This window comes from Cryptomeria japonica, chromosome 10, assembly GCF_030272615.1.
Source record: "Cryptomeria japonica chromosome 10, Sugi_1.0, whole genome shotgun sequence".
Lineage (NCBI taxonomy): Eukaryota > Viridiplantae > Streptophyta > Pinopsida > Cupressales > Cupressaceae > Cryptomeria > Cryptomeria japonica.
The window spans coordinates 268,642,406-268,662,441 of record NC_081414.1 but is presented as its reverse complement, the minus strand read 5'-3'; the positions used below and the strand labels follow the sequence as shown (position 1 = coordinate 268,662,441).

Here is a 20,036-nt window from a genome sequence, read left to right as displayed (position 1 = left end):
ACATGAAACTGAATGATGCTCATCAATTATGTAATTGATTACACATACCTACATTGCCTCCCAAATATGAATAATGTTGGTAGACATGACAAACCCTTTCAACATTACTAACTTACCAACATTTTCCCCCAATTCTATGAAGTCAAATTGACTATAAGTACAGCTGTTCAAGACCGGAAACCTTCACTCACAATCTGATTTTCTTCCAAAATCAGTAATCTGAAAATAGGATAGCAGCTGCAATACTGAAATCTACTTACAAAAATAGAGAAGGAAAGTGTTGGAATGATATCTGTAGAATCTGAAATTTCTTCCCTTTCAATCACCAACTGAAAATTTCTCCATTCTATTTGTGAAACTGAAAACATTTGCCGACTTATCTAAAAAAATCTCTATCATGTTGATGCGGTGCTACCTTGATATTTGTATGCTCTTCAACTATATATCTCTTGGGCATGCGTGAAACCTCTTCGTGATGTTTTGCTGACTTGAAAAGTTCAGCAAGCTGGAAGCCAAGTTTATAATCTGTTTCATGATTAAACCTCTCAACTGAATCCCATACCCAAATTAGGAGTTTGCCATTCCCAATACTTTATTCCTCTTGTGGTATAGATGGCTTCCATTGTGTCACTCTAATCTTCAAAGAGCCCTCTTGAAATCTTTTGGTGGCATTTATGGCTTCTACACTAGGAAGGATACTTCCGTCATAACCAATCCTTATCTCAAGATGGTGCCTTAACTCCAAAGCAACCCTAAAAATGCTACATTGATCCCTTGTAGAAAACATATCATCATGAGAGAGTATCTCTTTTAGCTCCATGCTATTGTACTCTTGATGTCCTTCCCAAGTGCTATCATCATGTTGAGTCTTCATGATACTAGGAATGTTGGAACCATTGTGTAGAATTGTGAATTCTTCTTTATGTCTCCAAGAGAAATTTGAGTCAAATTATTCTTTTTCTTATAGCTTAGCCACTCCTTAAACCATTTGCTTAATTTCTTTTTTGCTTGCTTTAGGTTCCTACTTATTGTCAGAATCATAGTTACGAGACTCGAACTCCGCAAGTTGATTTTTGACTTGGATTCAGGCTTGGCACATAGACTTGGCAAATTGAAAAACCCATGAAAATCAAAGATTTTAAGGATTTAAAACTTGTTTCATGCACCCTTTCATAAATAAACCGTACAGACACAATAAGATCATCAAATAGAAGCTAATTTGATCACATACATGAGTATACATCGATCACATAAGTATAAATGCAAATTTTAGCTAAAGGAAATAACACACTTAGATATATAAATAATGTCAAATGTATATAAAACTCATGGAATATGAAATCTATGGCATCAAAAGTTTCAGACAAATATCAAAACAAAAGCTAGAGCCTAGAAGTCTATGGCTTAGAGGATCCTGCATCCTTCCTATGAAGGTGTCTAAGATAGGTCTTGGAAGATGATGCAACCATGATTCCTTCCTATGAAGGTGTCTAAGATAGGTCTTGGATGATGATGCAACCATGATCTTTGCCTCTGTCTTGGTTCCACCCACACCAACATCCAAAGCGTATGCTCGTGCTCTATTTTCCTCCTTTGCCATGGCTATTGTCTTAGAGCCTCTATCCACCTAGCCAACCCAATCGAGGTCCTCATCTATACGATCCTCAACCTCAGTGATCTAATTAGATTGTGGATTGACCTCCTATAGTGTGATGGGGGTTGAGTCACTACCCACAATCTGTCTGTGGTGAAGACAAAGGTTGTAATGAACATAGACTAGATCATTCAACCTCTGCATAGACAGTCTATTGTGCTTCTTGGAGTGTATGTGCTCAAACATACTCCAATTGCGTTCACAACCCAAAGCATTGCATGGTTGGCTCAATATTCTAATTGCACTCCTTTTAAGATGTGGTACCTTAGCACCAAACATATTCCACCATGCATTTGAGATGAGAAAAAGAAAAAAATCTATCTTATTGTCCAACTTTAACTTTCAACATTTAATAATAATATAAAAAGAGGAAAAGTTTTTATTTTTAAACTTAAATTATGCCCTTAATATATTTTTTTACTTGGTTGCAATGTTGATAGAGTATTTTTGCATATTTAATGAGAAAAGGGATCTCCTTGTGCAAGTTTAAAGGTCTCAATCTTGTGGACTTTTTGTGTCCCGACATCAGAATATGTGGGACCCACTCAGAACCTCCTCATTTTCCTTGAAATCAGGGCAGAATTTGAATGTTGGATTGAGAAAATAAGCGGTTGCGTGTAGGGGCTTGTGAAGCTGATCGTGCCATCGCCTATCATTGATTTCCCAAATGGCAGAATAGTTAGCTTCAACTCCCGCATAAATGGATCTATTGGCCTACTTGGCCCCATCCATGCCCTCATATATGTAGCCCATTGCAGGCTTCTCCCCATCAACAACTCGTAGGAGAACTACCAAAGGCTCAGTGAATTACAATTATTGTGAAATATTAACTTAAGTTTGAACAAAAATAAACAAATAAAAGAAAAACATGAATAAAAATTAAAACATAATGTAGATTTAGATTTTCATTTACCTTTATGATCTTCGCAGCTGGTACCCAAAAGCCTTGCTCATCAAACATCCAATTTGCCACATCAACCCCTGCATTGGTATTTAGTATTTACTATTAACATAGGATGACGAAGTCAACCACTCAATAACAAACATGTGCTTCAAAGCTCCCTTTGATTGAAGCGAGGATTGTAATGTGATGAAATTTGTTGCAAAATGGGTTATGCTAGGAAGAGCCAACTCCTTCTACCCCGTGAATTGCCTCATTAGGTTGAGGACCCATGTCTGATTGTATATGAATTTACAAATATTTTTGCCATCTCCACAAATGTTTTGATCCAATCAAGGCAATGAGCAGCACATGCAGTCCAAAATAATGATAGATGCCTATCCATCAATAGTCTACCGATAACAACATAATATGCTGCATTATTTGTAACCACTTGCACTACATTCTCTTCACCCACTTCAACTAGAATCTCCTCCAAAGCTTCACAAAGGAATATGGCATTTTTGGTATTTCTTGAAGCATCAATAGATTTGATGAATATGATGCCACCTAAAAAAGAAACAAAATCAATGATTCAGTAAAACATAAATTAAAAATATTAATCACTAAATTAACACATTTTAGGAAGTACAATCATTTGAGGAAGAAATAAGAAAATTAAGCAATGTCCTATTTCTTCTATCAATCCAACCATCAGTTATGATAGTGCAACCCTTCTTCCTCCATATCAATTGTTGCTCCTCTGTTGTGGCTTTCACATCAGCCACCTTTTGTGTCAAAATTGGGCCCTTTATTTTTGTCTTCACTTAGGGCTTTAAAGCCCGCCCCACAAATAGTAATGGCATCGACCATGTTTTGCCAATAAGGAGACCTAACACATGTCACAAATGAATAAAATAAAACAACTATTGTGTAACAGAGAGTTTAAATTTGAATTTGATATACCTGTAAATATAAAAGTTAAGAGACAAAGAATCAAGCTATAAATTTTAAAACAATCAAACAAAAAAGAATTACTTGGCTGCATGGAATGGAATGGTGCAATAGTACCAAAAGTCTCCAATTGCACATTTAGCTACATCATGTATACCCTTGTTCCAACACATGCTCTCAATCAACGGTTGGGAATGTAGAGTAGTGCGTGGCAAAAGATATGAATCCATCCTAGATTTTTGAACTCTAGGCCCAATGCTAACATTGCCACTACCACCACTACCAACACCAACATTGCCACCAACATCAACACTACGAGGCCTAGCACTTGAAGATGGATGAAATGGAGGCATGGAAGAAGACTCTCCACTACCATCAATGACTGCTGTCTCCTCTCGTTGCCTCTTTTTCACTTTTTTTTGTAGCTCAAAAGTTTCTTATTGCACTTGCACTTCATGCATAATGGCAGGAGGCACTTGTGAGCATCGATTAGCATCATGGACTTGTATATGTGCAAGATGGTTTTTCAATCTATTAATGCCTCCTGCATGATAAATTCTTTTGCATTAAAAATGTTTTGCTTCTCCTTTCTTTTGCCCAAACATAATTTCAGCATGTTTCCAACAAGGGTCCCTTCTAATTGGGGTTCGGGATATTGTGATAAAGATAATTTGAAAATCACAAAACTGCTGCAATAACTTTTAAATAGAAAAAAATAACATTTGTGATTTATAGTTAAACTAATACAAAAAAAATGTAGGGTTTGCAACTATTAAATTTTTTTTTTTAACAAAAACACCTTGGGTTTGTTAAAAAAAATCGAACACACCTAGGGTATGTTCTTTGATCTACTAAAGTAAAATGGAAAGAAGAAACAAAATGTAAAAGAAAAATGCATTTTTTGTTTAAAAAAAGCACAAAAATATCTTCAAAATACAAACTTGCATCTTAAATCTAGCTTGAAATTAATAGAGAGCTCTTTCCAATCCTTCATGGACACCTCTAGATGCACCAAACAGTAGCTATGAACCTGCACAAATTCTATTCAACTGTTGATTTTGCTCCAACTCCTTGCTGGTTTACCTACAATGCATTCCAAATTTGTCTCACAACTCTGTTTTCTCCTTCTCCTTTGGCTTGAAATTGAAACAATGTTGCCTTTAGGGTGAAGGAATATTTATAAGTAAAAAAAGCAAACTTAAAACTTTATTGTTTTAATTTTTTTAAGTTAACTTTTTCTATCCCTGCCATGCGGCCAAGTCTGAGGCTCTGGACTAGCCCAAACTCTCACTCGGCGAGTCTAGGAAAGACTCCGAGGGAGAGTTCCTCAAACTTGGCCAGCCTAGTTCGCCTTAGACTCCTCGAGTCTGGGCAAGTACACGCGAGTCTCAAAACACTGACACTAATACCAAATGTTGTAGCAAAGAGAGCACATGGTGAATGGGCATAGGTTGTGCTGTGACCACATCACACATCGCCCCATCAAGATGGGGACCCCTCTCTTTTTTTTAGGTTTTGCCCTCTCTAGGAGTATTTTCTCTCTCTATGCTCTTTTCTAGCGAATGAGTGGAGTAAATTGTCAAGCAAAGTTGAAGAGTCAAGTCAAGTATTACTCATAAGGTTACCTACATTGCCCCAATTTGAGAATAAGGTCTCCATCAAAACCATCATTGGATTGAAATTTGCCTAAGTGTATTGACCCGTACCTTGCTCAGGTCCTAGAGCGAACTTGTTTTAGGTCCTGCCCCTCCGAAGGTCATAGAGCGAATTTCCTATATAGGCATTCTTGGGAGGCTGAATTCATGATGCTTTCATATGGAGGTTGAGAACTTAAGCTGATGCAAAAGGAAGGGGTGAATTTTATGTCCTTAAGACAATTTGCCAAAATCTTGTCATAAAGGTCCTGTCCTTAGGAAGGTCATTGAGCGAATTTTATCTTGATCTTGTCCTTACCAAGTACGGTGAGCGAAATTCTCCTATCTTGATTTTGTTCTTGAGCAAAATCCTTATATCTTGACCTTGTCCTTACCTTGGTCTTAGAGCGAATTCACCTCTTGACTTTGTCCTTGAAGAGGTCTTTGAGCGAAAATGATATATAGGTCCTGTCCTTGGAAAGGACATTGGGCGAAGTTGTTCTCCTTGCTGATGGTTGACTGAACTTAGAGTGTTTTGGAGCGAGTTTGTTATGCCTTGTCCTTACCTTGGTTTTGGAGCGAAATTAAGCATTTGATTATGTCCTTAGAAGGGTCCAAGATCGATTTGAACTTGTTCTTAGCAAGGTCAGAGAGCGAAGTTTTGTTATAGGTACTGTCCTTAGGAAGGACACAGAGCGAAATGTATTATTTGTCTTGTCCTTAGGCCGGTCATGGAGCGAATTCAATCACTATAGGGTCTGTCCTTAGGAAGGACGTAGAGCGAACTTCTTGTCTTAATCTTGATCCCCATATAAAATGAGACAAAGTTAATATGGGCGTACCTTGCAAAGGCCAGCCAATGATAAATCACTATAGGCCCTGTCCTTGATAAGGTCAAGGAGCGAAATTTTTCATTTAGGTCTTGTCCTTGAGAAGGACGATGAGTGAATTTGTCATCTAAGTCTTGTCCTTGGGAAGGACAGAGAGCTATTTTTCCACATAGGTCCTGTCCTTGGAAAGGATAGAGAGCGAACTTGACCATTTAGGGCTTGTCCTTAGCAAGGACATGGAGTGAAATCACTGTTTTGACCAAAATGTATTTAACTTGCATGAGTTCCCAAGCGAAATCCTATAAAGTAAGTATTTTCTCGCCTAAAGAGATTCAAAATTCAAATTGATTGAAAGGAAAGTAAACTTTACCAAGTCGGCTAGCATTATGAAAAATAATTTACATTTTTATTCACACTAAATCAGGTCGGCCTTGCATTCTAAGAGACATATCCTTAGCCTCGATCGCATATATAAAGGGAATTCACAAGATCATTCTAACATCAAAACAAAACACTATCATCAGCAAATTTTATTGAGCGAACTCCTTCAGCAGTCAGCAGATTTCGAATTCAAGACAGCAGAATTAAATCATTAGCAAGGCAAATCGAACAAGGGGACATCAACAAAGTCGAAGTCTAGCAGATTGGTAGGCGGAATTCATCATTTGAACAGCAAGAAATTGAAAGGACAGCGAATTCTTGAACATTAGCAGTCACCATTAATCAGATTTCTTTAGACTAAAGTTCTTAAATCAGAGGTAAGTTCATCATTTAGACAGATTTAAGGACAGGAGCAGGTCTAGTTTAGATTGGTAATGATTTTTGTCAAAGTCAATTAGAACCTTTTTAGTAATTAATTTCATATTTGATGCAAGGTTCAGTTTATAGGTTTTAATGCATTAATAATTCACCAAGATCCTAACTTGACCGCCTCTCATAGGTAAATCATGGCAGCACCTAAAGCAAGTGGATCGTCATCAAGGCAAGCTCTCATCAAAGAAGACCAAAAGAGTGATGATTTGGAGACCAAGATTACATCCCGGTGGAGCAACATTGGAGACACAAATCTAGGAAATTTCAATGTGAAGAATTTTCGTGAGGCACCATACATTGGCAAACCGTCACCTATAGCCAAGAGGATAATAAAGAGCGGCATCATCAAGGCAGCCGATTTCTCTCCTGCAGTTCGATGTCATGAATTGATGATCGAATGCGCCAAGCATTATGATTCACACTCAAGGATGATTGTAGCTGAGGATGGAACTGTTAGGGTTTCAAGCAGATCCGAAGCAAATATGAACTAACAATTATATGCAGATTTAAATACAAAAGATAAAGAAATAAAATAGGACACAGATAACACAGAGATTTAACGTGGTTCACCCAGAATGGGTTACGTCCACCATACACAACCGTCCAATCTTTCTTATTATCTAGCAAAAATAGTACATCAACCTTACAATGCCTTAAGCATCCCAGCCGCTTATAACATGCGTTTTTAGGGCAACAAACAAAGTCGGCCTTTTTAGGGTTTTATTACAATGTCGGTTTTCATCAACAAAAAACGACAAATTTTTTTTTTCTCGGGGGCGGGCGCGGCCCCCAAACCCCCGCAGCGGGCTACGCCTGCTTTCCCGGGGCCCAGCCCGGCCCCGGACCCCGACGAGGATACGTGCTGAGTGTACAGTACTTTGCTGATCAGTCGCCACATATCAACAATCTCCCACTTGGAGACTGATCAGGCTCCACACCAAACAGGAACTGTTCTTGCCTACCTATCAGAGAGAGCCATAAGTGAAGCCTTCCATCTACCAGAACAAAGAGACATGATCTATAGAAGTCTAGAAGGAGCCAAGTCAATTTATGAAGATGGTCCTGACGCGTGCCTATCAATCATCAATAGGGATTGGTTGCAAAAGAGTAGACCTTGCTTGAACAAGATACCTAATGGGCCACATCGAATTGACTTTCAAGAAGAATTTAGAGATTTGATCACCTTGCTTGGCCGAGTTGTAGGTGCTTCTCAAGCCTTTTGCTTTGACAAGTGGATGTTCCTTTTCATTCAAATCATTATTCAAGGGAGAGGAATGATTAATTGGGCAAGGATCATTAGTAATTGCTTAGATGTACAATTGAGAAGGTTGATTCCTACCAAGTCATTCCACATGAGCTCATATATCATATATTCTTAGCAAGGAGCTATGAATATTCAGGACTACTGCATAGAGGCCGAGTTGAAAGAGGGCCCAGAGAGATAAGGGTTTGTGATTCTTATGAGATATTGCACCATCTGCCTAAACAACATTATAGATTGGTCAATGATACTTTCACAATGCACATCTCCAGGACTCTACAAGGAGGAATTCATCAAAGGTTGTCTCAAGACGCACAAGAACTAGTTAAACAATATGGGGAATGGTTTATTCAATTTCCCAAGTTCACATATATAAGGATCCAAGGATGTCCTTCTCCTCCTTATATGTTGCCACGTTATCCCATGGATAGGATAGTACTTCTTGAGGTGGCAAGGCAATTGTTAGCATGTACTAGATCCTTGAGTTACAAACATGGAGCTGTCATCACTAATTCCATTACACTTGGGAACTCAATAGAAGTATGCCCTTCCTTTCAAATAGCTGAAAGCACCGAGCCAGAATTATCTCTCTATTTGTCTACACCATTTGCCTCTAGAGATAATTTTGATCCTCATGGTAATGCAGAAGAAATGGCTGGAAGGAAGTATAGGCATGTGTCTCAAGTAGAAGACTTTTGGATGAATGCACAAGATGACTTTGAAATAAAGAAGAAGATGCACTCTCGGATGCCTCTTGATCTCATCAGAAAATGCAAAATCTATAGAGTGGCTGATCAAGCACATAATAGTGGTTGATGCATCCAATCTACCTATGAGAAAGAAGACGAAGGAATAAAGATCAATTGGGATGAAAAGGAAGTCACAAATTTGAGAGAATTGATGAATCAAGTTTTGACTTGCACACGAAGATGGGTAGATATTCAACACCAAAAACTGAAGGAGCAAGATGTGACCATGACATTCAATTTGGAGATCAGGACAAAAGAAGAGGAAAGAGCAAGTGTAAGTGAGAACACTTCTCATTCAAAAGGATCAAAGAGAAAGAATGAACAACGAAAGAAGGAGACTTCCAAGAATAAGCAAAGAACAAATCCTGATCAGCCTCCTAGTGCTTCCTCTAGACATGAGAAAGAAAATCAAGGCGAAAATTGAAGGATCAATCAAGGCATGGTCCACAAAGTAGATGAATTGATGGAGTCAACAATACAAAATGACAAGAATGATAGGCAAGATCAAGGAAAGATGTCTCAAGGATCATCAAATCCAGCCCCACATATCCAGATTTGTGATGATGAAGACCAAGGAGATAATAATGAAGCAACTTCCCCTCCCAGGAATGAACTATTGCTCGAAGAAGTACAAGTAAGAGAAGGAAGATCCTCCATTCCCGAATGGCTCAAAGAGAGGCTTACCAAAGAAGTGATAGAAGAAGAAGAAGAACAAGCATTTGATCTAGAAAGTCTTCTAAATGGACCTCAAGAAGTCATCGAGAGAAGGAAAGCTCCAAAGATGTCTAAGATAGTAAGGGATGATACAGGTTCTAGAAAGATACAGATTACCACCCTAGCAGTAGATAAATATGAAGATGAGATTATGACAGAAGAATATGATTTGGAGACATTCGACTTAGGTCCACTCACTTCTGAACAAGCCATGGAGGAAGCAACCGACTTAGTCAAGGCAGTTAATGAGAAACTAAAGGCCGAAATAGAGAAGAACAAAAGGTTAGAAAAGGAGGTCAATGCATGGAGGAACTATGTCCAACAATTTCAATAGCCATTGACACATCGGAGTCCGGCAGCCATACCACCTCCCTTGCTTCCCCGTGAGTCAGTTGATCACATGGAGAAAATGATGAACTCAGCCCAACTTCTAGAGGTTTGGATCAGCAAATATTTCACAATGGCTAATGAATTTGTAAGAAATATGATGAAGATACTTGGTAGAGCCATTCAAGTTCTTGAGATAGTTCATAATCTCATGGTGACAGTTGATGCCTTACTCATGCTAAGGACGTCACCATTCCAGTGTTGCAAGCAATAAGGAAAGCACCTAGACAGATGCTGGCACAAGAAGGGATAATTAGGAAAGAATCAACTCCTAATCTGTTACAGTGGTCGACCTTGCTTCAAATGAAGAAACTCCTTTTTGAAGATTAAGTAACAAATATAGTCAACTTGAAGATATCGTCCACCCTATTCATGACAAGATAATTGAAGTGATATGCATCATTCTTGACAAGAGGGCAGAAATAGAGACAGATGTGGACATTTAGGAACTAGAAGGCAATATAAAAATTACCTTTCAGGGAGAAGGTGGACTGATCACAGAAAAATAATTGGATCTTATGCACACTGCTATGTTCCTTATTGACAAGACTAAAGAACTTGAGCATGGATGGGATGTCACACTTCTTACAACTTTTGAGGTGATTCACCTAGAGGAACGTATGAAAAATCTATTTGAGGTTCCAATTTCTGAAATTGAGAGCATGGCGTCCAAATTCATTGAACATGCCAGAAAGGAGAAGGAAAAAGGAAACAAAATTCTAGAAGAAAGTTTGTTATGATCTCATGCGGCATGTCGCCTTCCTATTGGAGGATGCTTCCTCGATTTTCGTGTCAGCATGTGCTATTTTCTCATTGGTAGATTCATGGTGATAATTATCTAGATAGGGTTTTCATTTATGTTAAACCCTAATTAGGGTTTAGGTGACAAAATCTTGGCCCTTGATCTTCATTCGATCTCGGTTGTTCATTGTATTCGGGAGTCCTATATAAACTCTACTCATTTCATTTGTAGAGTTAATATTGAATAGTGATATTTGTAAGCAATAGCTATAGCAATAGAGTAGAAGAGAGAGAGTAATAGTGTTAGAATATTGGCAAGAGAAAGACTCAAAGAATTGTTGTTGTTTGGCTTTTGGATAAATGAAACATTGAAGTTATGGTGTTTTTGCTCAATCTTTAAAGCTTGTTGCATGGTTCTTTTATCTTCTCAAGACAATCTTTTGATGATAGTTCAAGTATGAGATTACATGATGGAATATTGTATTTGATATATTGTGAAGCTTGTTATCCATACCACTAGCTTTCTTGCTAATTGTAAGCAAGCCTTGTGTGATCAACTGGAGCATTTAAAAGTGTTTAAGTTCGATTATTGCTTAATCATTGATATGCATTCAATTGATGGTGTCTATGGTTGGCAGTGATTTGAAAATTTTCAAGCATCCTTAGAAGATTGCACTAGTTCTAGTGGAGTTGTTCATGTATGGCGATGCTATGACTAGTTGAGTTTCACTTGTGTCATCTCTTCATCCATTCATCCTAGAGTAGCTTAGAATTCCTCTAAACCCTCATCTTTTGCCCCTTTTTTGATAATCACTTAGTAGTTTTAGGAAGAAACCTCATTGCATACCATCTGCTAATCAATTATTGAATCTTTTCGAACCATAAATGCCCTTTGATGAAACAATAATCACAACGACCAACTAGGCTTATCCACACGTAGAGATCCTACATACACGAACCTTGGAGTCTTTTTGGGTGATCCTTAAGCCTAATCTTCAGCATCCAAAAGATTTTGTTCAAGAGAGGGTAAGATACTTTGGTATTTTATTCTGAGTTTGCATGTGCCTAGTGAACACATCAACAGGTTGGAATGTGTGTGCATGCTTATTTATTAATGAGAGAGGAAGTTAGATCAGTTGTCATTCACATTGTGCAAGTTACATAATTATGTTATTAGACATGATTGATGTATATGTGATTAGAACATTACAAACATAAAATCCTATGGTATGCATTGATACCTTATATCTACTGATATGGAAGAAGTCCTTTTCTGCGCTAGCGCAAGGGGGGTCTTATTGTGAGGTATTCACACATTGCCCCATTGCAAATGGGGACCCCCACTTTTTTTTCCTGCTTTCTAGGTAGTGTTTGATGTCCTTAGCTATTAGCCTTTGCATTTGAAGGGGAATATAAGGTGAGGAGGCCAGGACTAAGGTGGATAGTCTTGCATGAGTATGAAGTAAGTAAGTTTACAAAGTCTAGATATCATGAGTTCAATTATGAATGAAGAAGGATTGTTAATTAGAAGGTCACTTCAAGTGCTACTCTTGAGGAGTGAACTTCACTTCATATATACTCCTTATGTAGCAAACTTCTTGCACTCCTCCCACAGAGCAAAAACTCATCCTAAGACCTCATGTTGAGTATGTTATCATTGAGAGAGTAAGTGAAAGTAAGCAAAGAGGAGTTTGGTCTTGATTTGAAATCCACTTCATGAGCTCAACCTCAGGAGCGAACTTCATCTTTAAAGCCTTAGGAGTGAACTTCACCTTCATAAATTGGAAGATTGGAGCGAACTTTATAACCTGAAAGATTGGAGCGACTTCATAACCTGAAAGATTGGAGCGAACTTCATGACTTAAGGATTTGGAGCGAACTTCATGAACTCAAGATTTGGAGCGAACTTCATGAACTCAGGATTTGGAACAAACTTCATGACTTAAGGATTTGGAGTGAACTTCATGACTTAAGGATTTGGAGTGAACTTCATGAACTTAGGATTTGGAGTGAACTTCATGTTTGAGAGATTTGGAGCAAACTTCATATTTGAGAGATTTGGAGTGAACTTCATGAACTCAGGATTTGGAGTGAACTTCATGTTTGAGAGATTTGGAGCAAACTTCATATTTGAGAGATTTGGAGCGAACTTCATGCTTGAGAGATTTGGAGCGAACTTCATGAATGAACACACATGAGCAAACTACACCTTTAAGCCTTCATGAACAAAATTGGAAGTAAAGGAGCGAAGAGTACTTGATAGCATTTAACCTTGAATGGATTCAATTTGAAATGAACTTCACGAACTCAACAACACAAGCGAACTTCATGACCTAGAAATTTGGAGCGAACTTTAGGACTTGAGGATTTGGAGCGAACTTCATGACCTAGAGATTTGGAGCGAACTTCAGGAGTTGAGAAATTGAAGCGAACTTCAGAAGTTGAGAAATTGAAGCGAACTTCATAAGTTGAGAATTTGAAATGAACTTCATGAGTTTGAAAATTGGAGCGAACTTCATGAGTCAAGGAAATGGAGCGAATTTCATACAAGTGAACTTCATGAGTTTGAAAATTGGAGCGAACTTAATAAGCAAGGTGAGACAAATGAACTTCATGTGCACGCCACTTGGAGTGATTTTCATCCTCATATTTAAGCTTACATGAAAGATTTTCAACATCACAAGGCGGAACTTCATGATTTGGAAGATTGGAGCAAACTTCATGAGTTGAGGAAGACAAGCGAGCTTCATGAGGTGAGAGAAGCAAACTTTATGTGCACACCGCTTAGAGCGATCTTCATGAATTCAATAACATGAGCGAACTTCATGTATGGAGGGAATTGAGCGAAGTTCAAGAAAAGGGAGGAGAGCAAGTTCAAAAGACAAGGGCAACTTAATGAACACCAAGGGTGGAGTAAATTTCAAGAGCTCCTCTCTACGAGTGAAAAACAACTTCAAGTGCTCCTTCACGAGGGCGAATTCTCTTCATATGCTCTTATTAAATCTATATATCAAGTGTATTTGATACTTGCTTGTTTGTTTTGCAGGAGATGAAGAAAGAAATAAGGAGATCACATAAGAAGCATTCACTTACACAAAGACATGATCCACGACATCAACGATGTGAAGGGAGTCACAAGAGAAGGAATTCCAAAGGAGAGGGACAATGGTGACATCAGAAGTACATCAATACTTCAAAATCAAGATCTACACCTTGCACATCTATGATTGAAGTCCTCAAGAGCATATTTTCAGAAGAGTTAATCAAAGTTAGAAGATCATCATCATCTTCACAAAAGCTGGGTAATGTCGAGTATCAAGAAATATCCATTCATGATGATCTATCAAGCTTACAAAGTGCAAGTTGAAGGTCGAATCGTAGTTATCATCCCAATCACCACATGCCAATCAAAGAAGTTCCACATCAGCACATCTTGATTCAATGTACCTGACTCACCAATGATGGCACAATCTTCGAGGCACCTACCCTTATCATCTATTGGTTATATTAAAATGTTGTAATTATTTCATTGGCCAGAACTGAGTTTGTTGTAACAAACCCTAATTAGGGTTTTCATTGTAAAATCTCGACCATTGATTTCAAATTGATCTGAACCATTGAATTGTATTGAGAGCACTATAAAAGGCTCAAGTCTCTCATTTGTAAAAGCTAATAGTGAATGATGAGCAAATAGATAGTTTTAGAAGAATAGCTAGATTAGAATAGAAGTTAGATTAGGAGAAGGCAAAGATTGTTGCCAAACCTTGTTGTAAAGAACAATTGATTTCATTGAAGTTATGGTGAATTTGATTTGTTACTTCAAGAATTCGCATGATCTTTACTTCTCAATTTATTTTCATGTTGATTAGATTGAATGGAAGAAATTGTTGAATGCATTTGTGTGGAATCTGTTTTGTCCATAACACTAGCCTCTTGCTGATTGTAAGTGCGCCTTGTGTGGTCAACTTGAGTGATATGAGCTTAAATTCAAATTGTTATGCGTTAACTTGAATGGTGAACGATGTTTGATGTTAATGATTTGAACATCTTTGAAACGTCCTTAGAAGATTGCACTGAGCTCAAATTGTTCAGTTTGATGATGAGACCTCGCTCGGTAGGATTCCAGCTAATCATCCAACTATCTTCTTACATTCTAGGTCATAGAATAGACTCTCTCAACCCTTTCCTTTTGCCCTTTTTTTTCAATTCAAGTTAGTTTAGGACAAAAAGCATCACAAGATTGCAACATCAGATGATCAAGTTCTAGCAATTCAAGCATTCGACAATTCAACGTAAGTCCCCTTGTGATTCCAGCATAATCACATCAACCAACAGAGCTTATCCACATGTAGTGACCCTACATTCATGACCCTTGGAGTCTTCTCAAGTGATCCTTAAGCTAATCTTCAGCATTTGAGAGTTTTTGTTCAAGAGAGGATAAGATACTTTTGGGTATTTTATTTTGTGTTTGCATGTGCCTAAAAAACACATCAACAGGTCTTATACACCAAATTGGCATTTAGCTTGGCCTTATCTAAAAATCTATATTTATCCATTCTTACATTGATTGATTTGCAACTATGTCAAACCAATGGCGAGAGCTTACTTATGCTTCTGCAGTGATGCATTCATGGGTTGTGAGCCCAGTGAAAGTTTATGGGCCCGAGCAGCAACACACCAATCTAGTTATGATAGCAAATAATTCATGGAGTGACAGTAATATGATATTTGATCATTTTAATGTTTGGAGATGCTAACCTAGTTTTGAAGATCAGTGCTAACTCTTGTATGTATGCATCATTATTTCTACGAGAAGTTCAGAGATGCTAAATGCAATTTATGCTGAACATTTTTTGTGCTGCCTCTAATCATCCAAGAGTGTCCAGACAGAGAACCTTGAAAAAACAGAGTATGGATAAAGAGGAATTGAAATTCAGCCTGAAGTCAAATCCATAACGACTTAGCTGCAGAGAATTTCCATAGATGTAATCAATTTTATCTTTTCATAATATGAAAGAAGAGTTGGTGATGCTCACCTTGCCCAACCATTATTTAACAGCCAATTCTTGATTAATCATAACCCAACGCATGCTTGAAAGATGTCCTTGCAGTTCAAATAGTTTGGTAATGCTGTTTCCATCCAACTTCTGGATCCTTGACTGCCATTCATTATTTAAATGTAGGGATAGAGCTGTAGTATACCTCGTTTAATTTGATTAAGAGGAGAATGAAATGATATTTAATTGAGAGATGGATTACCCCCTGTATATTATAATTGATAGGTGCAGAGAATCTGCAATTGCCATTTTCATTAACAAAATACCTTTTTATGAACTCAGAATGTGGAGATGATCTAGGCTTCTTTCAGTTAATTAAGTATTCAGCATTTCATGAATTGCAGTCATCAAGACATATGCTCCTTTATTAGTACATTCATGATGTCAACTTGTTTATTCACAACTATTATGCGTGTGCAGGTATTGAAACAAAATATTGGACTCCAATCACCTGCTGAAACATCATCTTGTGCAGGTTAGAGACATGCTAACCAATAGAGGAAATGACAATGACTTGTGAGCAGTTAAAACTGTTGGTTTGTATGGTATTTCAGATAGAGCACCAGTTATTAGAAGGTTGTGAGTTTGTTAAGATTATTTTTAAAAATTAAATCTTCTGTGATTAAATCTCAAATAATATGCAACGCTAATCCATCAAATGCTGAAACAAATGACCAATTATGTACGTGTTTTCTGAGGACAAATATGAATTCCAGTGTGGACACTTGTTCTTGTTTCCATGCTGTGGAGTGGTAGACTATCACATCTCATTATACTTGTATGTATGCTGCAGAGATGACGTCTGAAAAGCTTGAATGGGGAAACTACGATCAGCTTTTAAAGATTTTGGAGAAATTCCCAGAGGGCTTTGATCTTGTTCTTGGGGCTGACATTTATATCCACATCAGTTTTCTGTAGTAGGATTTTTAATTTATAAAGTGAAAAGCTCTAGCAAAAGAAAGAGAATCTATATGTCCAAGACTGCTTTCACTGTGTTCTTGGTTTAGTTATTTTGATTTATCATCTTGAAAGCATCCTTAGCCAAACATAAGCTTTCAACAAGGTAGCATTCCTCTACTATTTGACACAGTGGAGCAACTTCTACAATTTGGTCACAAACGTTGCAGCAAATTTATGCTTGCCTATGTTTCTCGGGCTAAGAGGTAAGTAAAATAAGTTAACGATATTTGACACATTTAGCTTTCATAAGTGGTATTCCTTTTTCCATTATCATGCAGAAGAAATACATTGTTCCTTCTTGGATTTAAATTTGGTTACTATTTTTCTTCCATTCTTTTAATTATTTCTCCAATGGTTAGCATTGCAATTAATTTTCATGCATATGACTATGATATTCCGTTTGCTTGTTTCTTGAAAATCTATAAAAAGGCTTTCTGGGAAATCATGCTGCATGGTAAGATGTTTAACATGTTTGAAGAGATTAAACTGCCTATGAACTTATAATTGAAATATTTCAAATCTCTAATATGTTGTCTAGTCAACTGTTGTGTGAGGAAATCAATGTGTCCACCGATTAGTTTTGCTTTTGATTTGTTCTTTGGGTGTTCTATGAAAAATTTGCAGCTATCAAACTGATTGTGTGTGTAATACGATTATGCAATGTCAGGGCTTATTTCTTGAGCAATTGGCATTTGCTGATAGAAAATGATATTCTCAGAAAGTTTTGAAAGGCCTATTGCCATTTTATGTTTCTCTATGATCTCTTTGAACTTAAGCATAAGTGGAAGATTATCGATTAACGTTATGGTTCCTCCAGCTGAATACCACAGTAGGCCTATTTATATACTTTCACAATGCATGTCCACTATAACTTTGTTTCTTACATGATGCAAGCAGTCATCATTTGAGCTTCATTTCATCATGTGGTCAAAGAACACATGTACCTTCAAGTTATGGATCATAATATAATTCTGTACCTTTAGGTTTTGATGAAATCTTGCCCTATTCAAGAAGTTAGTACATTTTCATATGCTATTCAAGATCGATGCTTTAAATTTTGTCATAGATATCCTCCTTCAGGAAAGGTTTTCAACTGGTTGTATTTGGCTTGTTTTTTGAAAAATGAGTATGTTTTCTATATTATTTTCATGAGATGTTGATTTATTAGTGGGTGAAATTCTGGAGTGACTTATGAATCAATTGCAGACCTTCCAGGATATCCTTGTCACATTCTTAGGTTCTAGTTGTTTAAATGACAATCTTTTAAATGTGCACAACAATGTGGGAGTTGGGCCCTTGTAAAAAAAAATCTGCAGTTGTCTTCCATGTTTTTCAGAGATCCAAACTTTTATTATATTTTGTAATGAATGGATAACAACTTTGTGCACGTCTTGTTCTATTGGTCACAGAACCTCCAGTAATGATTATGCTGGTATATTTGACAAGCATCATTGTTGGGGTTTTCAATTAGTCATCCCGGATTAGTTATGGCCAAGCAATGAAGGCCTAAATTTTGACATCTAGCCTGGTTTCCCTTGACACTAGAGGATCGGTGTGTAATTTTTAGGCTTTACATACCATAGCAATGGCATTTAAGCCTCAACACTGAAATTCATGGATGTCCTTGGATATTGATGTTATATTTGAGGCAGTTGGACAACTTTCTTTAGAATTTGTAGGCATCAATTAAAAAAAAATCAAGATTAATGAATCCTACTTAAAAGAGACTAAAGCATGGTGATTTATCTTTGGAGAAGAGTTGGAAGGGGCATGGGTTCAATTTGAAAACATACGAGGAAGTTGGTCCCCATGACAACATGTGGTGTCATACCTTTCTTATCACTTAAGCTGGACCTGTGAACTCTATTTCTAAAGTAAATTTCAGCAATCTCTTTTAACTTCTATGGATGGCAAGAGTTTTTAGCTCTGAGAGGACAGAGATTGTCATAAATGGCTTCAAAATGCACAGGGCCTGCATATAAACATTTCGCATGGTGATGAACCCATATAGCTAATAAACATTATTCTAGCTGAATTTTTTTTGTATCATACTTCTGTCACTTCTGTCCTAGTTTATACATATGCTCCACATGATTGTGAGTAGCAAATTCAAGTAACGTTATCTTTGAGATCACTAACTGATGCACAATATTCTCTTTGCAGCATTGACACTATGGTTGCCGCTGAAGCCAAAAAACACGGTCTCAAGATGCGTGAAGTTCAAGGATCTCGATCAATGGTGGCTGGTGGAAGCCTTGAAGGAGTAATTTTTGAATTTGTTTTGCATTAAAAAAATGCAATTGACAGATTTTGAATTGATGGTGTTTTTCAAATTAATAAGAGCAATTTTGATTCTTCTAGATAGCACTACAGGAATTCAATAAACTAGTTTATTTATTCTACAAACATGAAACATGACACTTCAATTTATAGTTGTAAATGTCTAAATTTGAATTTTTTTTCATGAGGTAGTCTTAGGAACACTCGTAAAGATGGGTTCAAATTAGGTCCCAGATCATATGTCCATCAAATTTGAATGTATTATGTTTGGCTTAACTAACATAAAATTGTTTTTCCCATTTTTCCTCTCTTTTGTAAGCTTGCTCGAGTATCGAGGCTTGCGGTGTCTTGTATGGAAATTCTAGAGGTCTTTGTACATCTCTAGCTTAATATATTGATTGAAAGTGAGAAAAATAACACATACTGGAATTTGTCTTGTTCCTTCCACCGTAGCTAAATTCTTCGAGTGCATATGTTCCTCTCTAACTAAATCCCACTCATCATGCATTTAAGGCTTATGTGTTAAGTATTCAACACTGATAAAAGGTAGTTTATTTTATGTAAATGAAGAATAAGGCTGCTATAAGAAGATTTATTTTATGATCTTGTAAATGTATAGAAGGCTGGACTGATATCTGGAGTCCTAAAGGCTATTTTTGTTTTCATTAATGCCTAAGATTTCAAATTTGGTGATATTAAGATGCTCTATGTGATTGCATTGGTGATGGTTCTATAAATATACCTAAGTAAACTGATCACCTAAGTAAAGCTTAATGTAATTTGTAATAAACATGAAAAAATAAACCAACATTTTACTCATTCTACCCGATAGGAAAGGAAAGCCTAATAAAGTTAAATTAATCTTAAATACTAAAACATTACATTCAGTTTAACAAGAGATGCAACGCGTAAGTTCCTATCAATAGTATGGTTAGTTTAGAGTAGAAAAATAGGAAAGCAATTGGTATGATATTTTTTGATAGAAAACAAATTTATTTGCATGCAAAAATCTAGAATTATTACTAGTATTAAAATAATTTAAAATATAAAAAACATTATCAAGTGTTTGAAGATTAACATTGACAAACTTTTGAAAATAGTTAGGAATCATAGTGTTGAGGA

The 20,036-nt window shown here is 36.9% G+C and overlaps 1 protein-coding gene across 1 annotated transcript in view; it reads left to right on the top strand.

The window, feature by feature from the left end:
- Positions 1-19,220, top strand: part of LOC131039153 (uncharacterized) — a 56,570-nt gene extending 37,350 nt beyond the window's left edge. The window contains exons 5-8 of the mRNA XM_057971821.2: positions 16,095-16,149; positions 16,468-16,569; positions 16,726-16,837; positions 18,798-19,220. Coding sequence (XP_057827804.2) covers positions 16,095-16,149; positions 16,468-16,569; positions 16,726-16,837; positions 18,798-18,924 — 396 coding nt within the window. The 3' untranslated portion in view covers positions 18,925-19,220. The remainder of the gene's footprint in view (positions 1-16,094; positions 16,150-16,467; positions 16,570-16,725; positions 16,838-18,797) is intronic.
- The last annotated feature ends 816 nt before the right edge of the window (positions 19,221-20,036 follow it).